Source organism: Solea senegalensis, linkage group LG16, assembly GCF_019176455.1.
Source record: "Solea senegalensis isolate Sse05_10M linkage group LG16, IFAPA_SoseM_1, whole genome shotgun sequence".
In the NCBI taxonomy this organism is placed as follows: domain Eukaryota; kingdom Metazoa; phylum Chordata; class Actinopteri; order Pleuronectiformes; family Soleidae; genus Solea; species Solea senegalensis.
This window is the reverse complement of record NC_058036.1, coordinates 230,001-242,500: the sequence shown is the minus strand read 5'-3', so window position 1 is coordinate 242,500 and position 12,500 is coordinate 230,001. Positions and strand designations below refer to the sequence as shown.

General features: G+C 44.7%; 1 protein-coding gene across 1 annotated transcript in view; it reads left to right on the top strand.

The window, feature by feature from the left end:
• Positions 1–11,707: 11,707 nt before the first annotated feature.
• The window catches only part of LOC122783088 (SR-related and CTD-associated factor 8-like), a 21,320-nt gene continuing 20,527 nt past the window's right edge, over positions 11,708–12,500 (top strand). The window contains exons 1-2 of the mRNA XM_044047737.1: positions 11,708–11,713; positions 11,856–12,009. Of these exons, the coding sequence (XP_043903672.1) occupies positions 11,708–11,713; positions 11,856–12,009 (160 nt within the window). The remainder of the gene's footprint in view (positions 11,714–11,855; positions 12,010–12,500) is intronic.

The window sequence follows — 12,500 nt, the reverse complement described above, 5'->3', positions numbered from 1 at the left end:
CATATTTAAATCACCAAACTTATGAAAACACATGAAAACAACAAAGGCGCCACAGGTCACATGACTGCGTGTCTATGAGCCAAACATGAACGACCTGCCACAGTTCACTGTCACAGATCCACCCATCTATCAGGGAAAAGCTGACGGACTGAAGATATCTGCCCCCTGGTGGAGAGGTGGATTATTCCACAGTTGCCTTTTCAGTTCAGTCCAGACTTTTTCTAGACTTCCACTTAAAATACCAGATTTTTCCAGACTTATTCAAGACTTTTTAAGACTTGCAATCAAATTTTCTCAATTTTTGAGATGCTGAATAAAGAATTCCAGACTCTTCCAGACTCTTCAAGACTCTTCCAGACTCTTCAAGACTCTGGAGACCTGCGTCAACAGTCTGCTATGAGATCTTTTTCTTCTCCATTGTAAAAAAACGTCGTTAAACACGACATGGTTTCGTCCACATGAAGAAACGACTGGTTTGACCGCGCGGTCACGTCCGTTTAAAACGCTAAATCCTCCGTCCACATAAATCTGCTGAGAAAATTCATAACCTCGTCAATTTGTCAAAAGGCTTAAAAAGGAGGAGAAAAAAAAAAGGTCTTTCACTCCGCGATGTAATTAAAGTTGAGAAATAATTAGCGAAATATTTAAAGAAAGAGGAAGAAGAAGAAGAGTGAAGTGATTAAAGAGGAAGAGGAAGAGTAATTAAGAGGATGGAGGTGGATGAACTCTGTGTACACATGTACGGATTAAAGGAGAGAATCGTGGAAGGCAAAGACAAGCTCGCTCTCCCTCTCTCTCTCCCTCTCTCCCTCTCTCTCTGTCACTTCTTTTTTAATCGTCGTGCCACTTCTTCAGCAGCTGATAAAAACCAACGAGAACAAGATAACCAGCTCTGACGAGCCGGCGGAAAAGCTTAGGGGACGCGATTTGACAATTAATCAATTATTTGATAGAAATCATCAATCAATCCAAGTGAGGGGAATTAATCCAAGACAGAGAGAGACAGAGAGAGAGACAGAGAGAGAGAGAGAGAGAGAGAGAGAGAGAGAGAGAGGGAGAGAGGGAGAGAGGGGGTGACGTGCTTTCCTCTCTAGTTTGGTAAACTGATTATCCTTTTTCCTCGATCACATATCTGAGCGTTTTTTTCTGTTTCTAATCGACAGCGACGACAAGTTTACAGTTAGAGAGACACAGAGAGACAGACAGAGAGACAGACAGAGAGAGCACAGAGACGGACAAGGAGACAGACAGAGACACAGAGAGACAGACAGAGACAGAGAGACAGAGAGACAGAGAGACAGACAGAGAGACAGACAGGGAGACAGACAGAGAGACACAGAGAGACAGACAGAGAGACAGACAGAAGACTTTTCACTCTCGAGATCTGCCTCGAAATGCTGCAGTAAAGTGCAGTAAAGTGCAGTAAAGTGCAGTAAAGTGCAGTAAAGTTTCCCAAACAAACTGCAGGACAAGAGAAAGAGGAAACACGCTTTGTTTCGAAGGTCAAAGCAGTCTAACTTCAGGTCAAAGGTCGTCGTCTGTGTCAACGACCATGTTTTAACAATGACATCATAGTGGAAACTTTTTCCCGCGCTCATAGAACGTACATATTTCTGTTACTTCCTGTTTCCTCCAACACATCCTGGGGTTTGACAAACGTAAACAAGGAAACATCTGACGTTTGAATCTGTTTCAATTCAACACACACACACACACACACACACACACACACAGCTTGTCAATACTGACTCATTAGCGCCTCCAAGGTCGATGTGTCGACCTTCAGGATGGACGCCCGTCTTTATTAACAGGAACTGGTGGAGAGTGAACCAATTGAGACACAGAACTCGTTACTGAGCTGACAGGGTACAATGAAGTGTCCCCGCCACACACGCACACACACACACATGCACACACACACGCGCGCACACACACACGCACACACGCACACACACAGCAATAAAATATGCGTCGTCGCTCACTGCACAAATCAACAACCGTCCGACGAGCTGATGAGATTTTAAATGAGCCTTAATTTGTCGGGAATTGTCTTTGGTAATGATAGAGAGACACAGACACAGACAGAGAGAGAGAGACAGAGAGAGAGACACACACACAGGAGGATGTGAAACAAACAGAATAATGTGACTGAAATGTGAAACCACTTCTTACTAGTTTCCTTTTTTAATCACACAAACACACAGTCAGTGTGTGTTTCACTCAAAATTCCAGACTTTTTAAGATTATTTCTCGAAATTCCAGACTTTCACTAGAAATTCAAGACTTTTTCAAATGTGAAACGACTTCTTTCTAGTTTTCTTATCACACAAAAACACACAGCCACAGTGTGTGTGTGTGTGTGTGTGTGTGTGTGTGAGACACTCACCTGTGACAGTCCCAGGTAGATGGACACAGTCTCAGAGATGTAGAGGAAGCGTCCTTCCTTGTTTAGTGCAAATACAAACCCGTCCAGAGACTGAAATCAGAGGGACAAAACAGAGACGAGGACGTTTAATTCACCTCACGGCAGACAGGGGTCACTGTTACACAGACAAAAGAACCGTTCACAATAAAACAGAAAGAAAGGTGTAAATATGAAACAGAAAACCAGTCACATGACTTCACACAGCGTTGTTCAGTCTCACGTCACATGCTAAGTGAATTCTGCAGCTCAAACAACAAACAGTCTCCGGCCGCCCCTGCTGTGCTGCGGTATACACACGAGCGCTCCCTCAGTCAGGTCTGATAGTTTTGCTTTACGGAGTCACATCAACAAAAAAATCAAAAGTAACAAAAGTTACACACTGTAGCTTTAAATGTTTGAGGGACGACCTTCCTTTACATGCGCTAGTTACTTTAGCTTAGCAATTAGCTTCAGTTCAGCTTAGTTACTCCTTTACACTTCGCTCACATCCACCTGTAACTTTAGCTTAGCAATTAGCTTCAGCTTAGCGGTTACTTGCTCCTCCCTCTGTAAACGGCATATGTTTACCGCTACAGTTCAAATTAGCGGTTAGCATTAGCTTAGTTACTCACACACTTGTACATGTCAGCTAGTTACTTTAGCAATTGGCTTTAGCTTTCATGTGACCTTACATTTGGAGGTTAGCGTTAGCTTAGCAGTGTGGTAAGTGTGTATCCTCATCCTGCGTGTGTGTGTGTGGGTAGATAACTGTACGCACACACATGTAGGCGTGTCTAATGGTGTGTTTATGTGAAAATCACGGCAGAACAATCGAGTCACACACACACAAAGCTCTGACTGTGTCTAATACCATGGTTATATGAAGATCATGGCACAACACTCGACTCCTCCAGCACAACACACACGCGCACACACACACGCACAACACACACGCGCACACACACACGCACACACACACACACACACACACACGCACACACTCACACACACAAAGCTCTGACTGTGCTCCACACCGTGTTATATGAAGATCATGGCACAACACCACTCCAGCACAAATACACACGCCAAGCACACACACACGCACACACACACACACACACACACACACACACGCGACACACTCATTAATTTTCACAAGTTTGATTTCCTTGTGTTTCCACTACCGTGGTTATATGAAGACTGCGGTACAAATACTCGACTCCTCCAGTATTAACATACACAAAGGCATTATTACACACACGCATACACACACACATATTACACACACACATTATTATTACACATATTACACGCATACGCATACGCATTGGCCACACACGCATACACACGCGCATTGTTATTATTACACACATTATTATTATTATTGGCCACACGCATTATTATTTCTCACACGCACACACCTACACACAGGCCAAGTTAGGTTAATTACATGTGGTTCCCTACTGTTGCTGCTGATACACCAGATCTGGGAGTGAGTGTGTGTGTGTGTGTGTGTGTGAGCGTGTGTGTGTAAAAGTGTGTCTTTGTTTATATGTGTGTCTGTGTGTGTATTATAATTTACTCTGAGCATGTTCACATTCAAATGCATCAAGCAACATAAACATAACCTCAGATGTCCGTCATAGTTGTGTGATGGTCAGACTGAGCAGGTGTGTGTGTGTGTGTGCGCGTGTGTGTGTGTGCGCCGCTGTCCTCCCCTCACATGATGAGATGCTAATGACATGTTAATCGTCACTGAGCCTCATCAATGTCCATCCATGCTGGGCTCCTCATTAATGTGTGTGTGTGTGTGTGTGTTGTCCACCCCTGGTCCACGCTGTTGTCCTTCACACTAACCGTCTTTGTCCAACAAGTTAATTATCCTCAGATGACATTTGAATGTAGCACTAAAGCTAATTAGCTTAGCATTAAGTGTTACATAGCATGCTTAATAGGAGCTAAGCAGGGGGCTAACATGGTAGCTTGTGAATAATGAATATGTTTGGCATTAGCAGCTACTGTAGCTACATGTCATAGCATCAGTGTTTGGCATTAAGCAGCTCGTAGCTACATGTCATAGCATCAGTGCTTGGCGCTAGCCGCATTAGCAGCCACCAGCTACATGTCATAGCATCAGTGTTTGGCATTAGCAGCTACTGTAGCTACATGTCATAGCATCAGTGTTTGGCGTTAGCTACTGTAGCTACATGTCATAGCATCAGTGTTTGGCATTAGCTATTGTAGCTACATGTCATAGTATCAGTGTTTGGCAATAGCTACTGTAGCTACTTGTCATAGCATCAGTGTTTGGCGTTGATGTGGTAGCATTCAGCAGTGGGCGGGGCATTAACTCTGTGATATACAACACTTATATTTGTACAATATACACTGTTGTGTGTTGTAGTAGTAGGGTTAATGGTAGTTTAGTAGTAGTTTTATCAGCAGTTGTTGTAGTGCTTAGTTTTGTAGTAGTTTTAGTACTAGTTGTATTAGTAGTAGTTGTTTCAGTGGTAGTTATCTTAGTGGTAATCTCCGGGATTCACTTCACATTTCCTTGTTTTGCAGACTTTCTGAATGAATGAGTGAAATGATCTTCACTTGTTTCAAACACTAGAAACTGACTCAAAGGTCGTGGAGTCAAAGTGACGTGAAAGTGGAAACAACGGTGATATAAGGGTAACTGCACACGCACACACACACACACACAGGTTACAGCTCTTGTTGTTTGTCTTCTTCTTGTCTTTACTCGGGGACGTTTGGACGAGGTGGACAGTGTCTGAAAGGTCAGGGGAAGCTCTTTTATTTTGATCACTGACATTTTTCAAATGAAAACATGCTCTTTCCTCACTGATCAACCTGGAACTCCAGAGAAGAAACTTTAATGTGAACTTAAAGACGTAGGTCTGCTCACATGAGACACATGAGACACATGAGACAGTGTCTGTTGTCATTTTGTTGTTAATATAATTTGTTTAAAGAAATAAAGTAGGTATTATCTGAAATAGGTGTGTTTTAAGATCACTGATGTATGAACTTGAGTTTCCTGTTGTTTGTGTGTGTCTGACTCACGGTGGATATTTAAATTGTTCTCTTATGAAGAAACACCAGTGAATACATTACTGTCATGTTCCGCCGCAGACATTGTGACACACGTCAGATTTACTCATTAACATTTCCTCATTACATTGATAAAAAAAAGGTAGGAGTGGTGTTTTTAAATGTGATCTCTCTCTCTGTGACAGTGTTAACATTCACACGTTCACGTGTCCACAAACTCTCACGGTCGCTTTCTTTTTATTTCCTTCAGTGTTTGTTGTCTTCTCTCTGTGATCATTTCTCTTCCCTCTCTCTCTTAATCACTTTCTCCTCCCACTCCCTCTCTCTTTGTTTCATGATTTCTTTATTTGTCGCTTTCCTATATATCACTTTCACCCCATTTTCCTGTCCTTTTTTACAATTCATCTGTTCTCTCACACGCACACGCACGCACACGCACACCCACACACACACACACTCTGTTTTTCCATTTGTCATTAAGAGGCAGAGAGCGAGACAGTAACATTTAAACCACCCGTTCTGAATGGTTAAAAGATAGCCTTTCCTGTGTGTGTGTGTGTGAGGGCGATCGATGCAGTAATCTGCAGGAGGTGGAAGCAGAGAGAGAGAGAACCACTCAGCAACGTTCGCTAATCAATTGCAATTCTTTCTTTTACTGTCTGAACGCCCAGATTTAGACATTTATGTGTGTGTGTGTGTGTGTGTGTACTCACACTTGTGTGTTGTTGTTTATTACTTCTCACACTCTGTGTATTTATGTCTTTCTACTTTATATAAGTATGTGTGTGTGTATTTTATCACATGGTGGTCGTAAATGTTGAGATTTGATATGACGTTGCGTTTACCCTGACCTTTGACCCTTCAAGCTTCTCATTACAGACAGTTGTTTTTTTGTTGTATTGTTTCCAATGAGACGCCCCCTGGTGGCAGAAGAGGTGGACGCAGGATGTCTTTAAAGTCTCCTTCACCTCACGTCTTCTTCCGACGTTTGTTCACGTTTTGAAGGTGCAAAGTTCGCTGCGCACGCACACGCACACGCACACACCTGAGCTGCCATACATACAAAGCACACCGGTGCTGTCGGTTCACACAAACCGGATAAAATAAATAAATATACAATCAAAATTGCAATTACCTGCAGAAGGGTAAACAAATCTGTGCAGCCCCACACACACACACAGTGGGGTTAGCGTTCTAGTTAGCATGCTGAAATGAATACAGTTAGATCCAAAGCAATTTCCTTTTATTTATCTTAGCAGCCGCGCATAAATAAAGGCAAGGGCATCCAGACAATTAGCATAATTACTATGAGGCGGTCAGAGCCTCTGTGGTTTCACACACACGCACAAACACACAAACACGCACACACCGCTGCCACAGGGGGTGTGTGTGTGTGTGTGTGTGTGTGTGTGTGTGTGTGTGTGTGTGTGTGTGTGTGTGTGTGTGTGTGTGTATGTGTGTTGGCAGAGACAGAAAAAGAGATAGACAATAACTGCGTTTGTGTTTTTTATGTTTCTTTGTATCTTTGCTTCATTTCATATATGTGTATGTGTACGTGCATGCGTGTGTGTGTGTGTGTGTGTGGAGGTTGACCTTGGTCAGTCTGCACTGCCACACTCAAAAATAAACAGGCCGTGTGTGTGTGTGTGTGTGTGTTATTAATACGCAAATAAAAACAAAAACAACATCCTCTCACCAGAGAAGGTGAGGTCACCTCCTTCTGTTTTTTGTTTTTATTTATGTGTCTATGAGGATCAGGACCCAGGTGATTCAGGGTGTGGTTTGTACTGGTTTCTGGACTCTGGTCTCTGGACTCTGGAATCTGGGTTCTAGACTCTGACGTGTGGAATCAAATCCATGTCACACGTTCACGTCTTTGTCTCACTGTGAGACATAAACCACTCACTCTCCCACACCAAAGCCCATAGAGAGAATCAGTGATTTTAGCTCACAGGGACACAGGAGCTGCTGGTCCTCTGCTGCCTCGTGTGGTCACTCTGTGTCACTGAGTTAAGTCTAAATGAACCATTGTTAAAATCAGACATTTGAAGTCAGTGATGGAGACATCAGTGGATCAACAACTCCTGTGTGTGTGTGTGTGATGTTACAATCACTGATTTTCCCTATGGGCTTTGGTGTGTGAGAGTGAGTGGTGTGCAGACATAGTTTGGCATTATTTTGATTGACAGCAGTCGTCAGTGCTCGTGTTGCTTTGGTAACGTCGTCCTCGTGCATCTCAATCCCCTGCGATGATGTCACAGTTTGCTCTGCGAGGTGTAAACACGGAATCCTAAACACAACTAAATAATGCATGCGTGTTGCTGTCGTGCGTGTTCTCCTCTCAGCAGCATATGGCTCCTTACAGTCAGAGCCTCTGGGTTTTTTAAAGGCACAGTTCACACATTTAGCTCCCCGCTCTGTCATTAACAACAACTGGAACGACCGGAGCAGCCGCGGCTCCACTAAACACAACGTTTGTCTGCTTTTATTTTGTAGCGCAGGCTGCTGCGCTAGACGTCTGCCCACATTTTTAATTTCTTCATCCAAACAAAACCCCCCGAACGACTGCACACACTGCAGTACCTATGCCGGGCCTGTGTGTGGCGCTGTGAGGAGAAGACGTTTAAGAAACCTGCAGAGAGGAGATTAATGCGACCTCTTCAAGAGGAACGCTTCCTCAACGCGGAAATTCTGACCTCCGACTACAACTGGAATGAACCAAAAACAGCAAAAACAAAGACAAACGGGAACCCGGATGAGGCAGAAATCCATCTTTACAGATGATAACTGCTGTTAAACACCAACACACCAACCAACTAACCAACTAACCAACCAACCAACCAACCAACCAACTAACCAACCAACTGAAGGCATGTCAGGGACAGAAGGCAGTAATGTAACTCTTTTTATTACGAGTGTTTCAGAAATTACAGTAAAACTAAATGGTTTATATCGTGATTTAGATTTTGACGTTTGTCCTGTTTAACGCGTCCATATTTACCGTATTTTCCGATCATTTTAATAACGTATGAATCTGTAAACATGTCACACACAAAGAAGTCCCAGCAAACTTTGTCACTGTCAGCGGTCGTGTGTTAGAGAAGGTGCAACGCTGCCCTCTACAGGACAAACAATTTTCAGTTCAAAATCACGATAGCTTTGAATGAGGTTCAAATTAATACCTGATCAAAAGCTGAGTGTGAATATTACGACATGAGACGTAAAGACCTATTTTTACCTCCGTCTATAAATGCTAAACAATAACGTTAAATAATCCGAACTGTTTCCCGAACGATAAATGTTCTTACTTCATGTTTGTGTGACAAACGTCAGCACATGTTGCGCCCCCTAGTGTTTTTGTCTGCCAATTATTTGTTATTATTTACTCTTTTGCGTTTTACAGCAGATGTGGTTCGCAGTGTTGCGTTACTGCCTTCTTCTCTTTCCTCTACCTCTTCTTTTGCAACGTCCACATGTTGTTTGCTAGTTTTCTTTCTCCCCCGTACGTACGACGTTCCCATGTCTGACCGTCCTGAAACACGTTCTTGGCGTGTTCTTCCAGCACCTGAACTATGAAACCAAACCCAAGCTCGTCCTGAGCCTCCAAACATCTGAACTGTCACAGCTACGTTTGTCCACTTTAAACGACGAGGATTTTTTAGTGGAAGACGTTTTTTCTTACCTGAACCAGGTCAGCAGAGAAAAATAAAATTGATATGGTTTGAATGCCTAGTACCCTAAATCCCAAGCCCAGATAAATGGGGCCGGTCCCCCAACTGTCCAGGGTGTACCCCGCCTATCGCCCTATGCAGCTGAGATTGGCACAGCGCCCCCTGCAACCCTCCGTGGATGAGGACGACCATCCGCCATAAAACCTTTGCCAAATCAAATGACTTGGTCTTCTGCTTGTCTGGACCCGGGTTGCAGGGGAGCAGCAGCCCAAACACTCATCTCCTCAGTTACTTCCACCAGTTCCTCTGAGAGAACCCCGCGACGCTCCCAGACCATCTGACAAATATAATCCCTCCAGCACGTTCTGGGTCTGGTATGTGCCTGGAACACCCCCCAAGGTCTCACCAGATGCCCAAACAACCTCAACTGAACCCCATCTCTAAGGCAGAGCCCAGCCACCCAGCAGGGAAGACTAATCCGTGTGAGGTCACAGCCCACAGCTCATGACCAGAGGTGAGGGTTGGAACAGACTGACCGGTAAATTAAGAGCTTCAGCTCCCTCTCCACTGCATCGGACCGCTTCAACGTCCACATTACCGTGGACGCTGCCCCTGAATCAGCCTGCCAGTCGGCTCCATTCTTCATCAAATAGGTGGATCACTAAAAACCAGACAATCCGCAGTGGCTACCCCAAAAGGGGGAAGCCGAAAAAAGGTTTGACTTAAAGAATGTCTAAAATCAGAGAGAACACGACTCTCGGAGGAACCTGGAAATATCTCAGTATCTTCTCGCAGGAGTTGCTGGGTGTCCAGGCTTCCATGGTGAGATAACTCGGGGTGAAGACGTTAGCCTAAACCCCTACGGTCAAGATTACCAAGACCACAATAAAAAGACTGCCATAAAAGAGGAATAAGGTAACCCCCCAAAACCATGTGCATGAGTCCATCTTCTCCCGAAAGTGCCTTTTGGTGTGTTTTCGCAGGCAGTTGATGAAGACCGCTTCCAAGCGTGAATTGCGATCAAGGAGCATGTGCTTCACGATGTTGCCGTACCTCAATTCAAGCTCATTGACGACGGACTTAGCTAACGACCTGGCCTTCTCGAGGCGTGGAACGTGGCCCTCGATCACGGTGAGGCCTTTCCTGGTCTGAGTCACCAGGCGGGAGATGTAGGTGGCGATCACCCGGTCAGAGAGTCCAGCGTTAGCGCGAGTCCTCTTGAAGATGTGGTAGATCGCCGTGGCGATGAAGAGAAGAGCCTCCTTCTCTGTCCCCTCCAGAGGGACAGGTTTGATCTGACTGTCCACTTTGAACTCGATGGACACTGAAGGTTGGAGTTCCATCTCAATAAAAGGTTGCTCATGATGTTCTTGTTCTTTAGTGTGAGACTGTGAAGTATTCATTCTGCTTCTGTTGCTGTTCTGACAGATGGAGTAAGGTTTTAGTGGGTGTTATTAAAAAGATGAAAGGATGGAGATGAAAGGAAAAGATGACGTCACATTTCCTCTCCTTCCATCATGTCTTCTCACTGGTTTCAATCACCAGTTCCTTGTCTTTCATCTTGTTGGTGTTAAGGTTGTTCTTCTTGTCGTTCTTATAATAGTTTTCTCTTTTTCTCTGAGCTTTAACGACATATTTCATCCATAATGTTGTGTTACCGCCATCATCTGGAGTTAGACAGAACCACACTGATCTCAAGAACCTCAAGAACATCTGTTTCCTGTTATCTTCATTTCAGCCACTTAAAATCAAATCTACGTTGTCTTTAAGAACACGTTCACGTCTTTATCTCACTGTGAGCCAGACTTTTAGAAACCACTCACTCTCCCACACCAAAGGGATTCTAACATCACACACACACACACACACACACAGGAGTTGATCCACTGCTGCCTCCATCACAAAGTTCTAATGTCTTATTTTGTCACTTTGGTTTTTAAAACCCTGCGTTCAGATGTACGTCAGTGACACAAAGTGACCACACGAGGCAGCAGAGGACCAGCAGCTCCTGTGTCCCTGCAGCTAAAATCACTGATTTACTCTATGAGGTTTGGTGTGCTAGTGTGCAGTTGGCACAGAAACCAAAAAAAAAGTGGAAACAGTAAACTTTGTAGCTCACGTCCAACAAACAGGTCACACGGTCCAGCTCTGCTGTCAGAGTTCAGACTTCCTGTTAGAGAGCCCGACCACTTCCTGTCCAAGTAACGTACTGATGAGCAGCGTCGAGAGTCGGGCTGACATTCTGTCCACAAAGGTCAACACACACACGCGCCGCACGCCGCGCACACACACACGCACACACACACACACACACACACACACACACACAAATCGACTCACACACACATCGTCCTGCTATCATTGCCAAGTCCAAAAGGTCAACTTCATGCTGATTGGTGATAGAACTATCAAATGAACCAATCAATAGCCAGGAAGGGGGGGCTCAAGAGAGGGAGAGAGATGGAGTGGGGAGGTAAGGAGACTGTATTGAATGAGAGAGGGAGGGAAAATGGGAAGAGGAAGAAGGTGTGGAAAGGTCAACATGTCAATACAGGAAGCAGAGGTGGGAGCAACGATGGAGGTTTGGACAGAGAGACGCGGGGGTTCAGAAAGGTCAACACATGTCAATACTGGAGAGAGAGAGAGAGAGACGTGTCCTCTGTTTACTGTACCACAGTGAATGTCCTCTGTAACTCTGCAATCACAAACACCTGCGGTATCAGGAGCCCTCTACAGGCAGCACGGGGTACTGCAGCCACAACATCGATCTGAAAGGCTCCACCGCGAAGGCCTCGGTACACTCGGTCCAACAGGAGATGCACAGGAACCGCATGCAAAGAACGTGCTGGGTGCACAAACTGATTCTCCACCCCACCAGTAGGTGGAGCATTAAGCCGCGCTCACACCAAACACACCAAACACACCAAACCACGTGTGAGCGTCACACTCGTGTTTTTCCCCACGTAACACAAACTCTAACGTCACACACATCATCTCTGTGTCTCTCTGGGTCTGTGATTTTGGTCCGTTTAGAATTTGCTTCAAAGAAAAAGGTGGATTTTCTTCTTGTGAGAGATTCAGTTTGAAACAATGACAGAGAGATGGAGACGCTGAGCTGCTGCTGCTGCTGCTGCTGCTGCTGCTGCTGCTGCTGCTTTTTAATCAAAAGCAACAACTGACATGTGGACAGGTGACACACACACACACAGGGACAGAGTAATCATTCTCCTCTTCAGGTTCTTGCTCAGCTCTTCAATAGCACTTTAATTCGCCAAAGAGGCGTGTGTGCGTGTGTGTGTGTGCGTGTGTGTGTGTGTGCGTGTGCGTGTGTGTTTCATTGCTCTGTTTGAGTTCTAACACGTTGACTT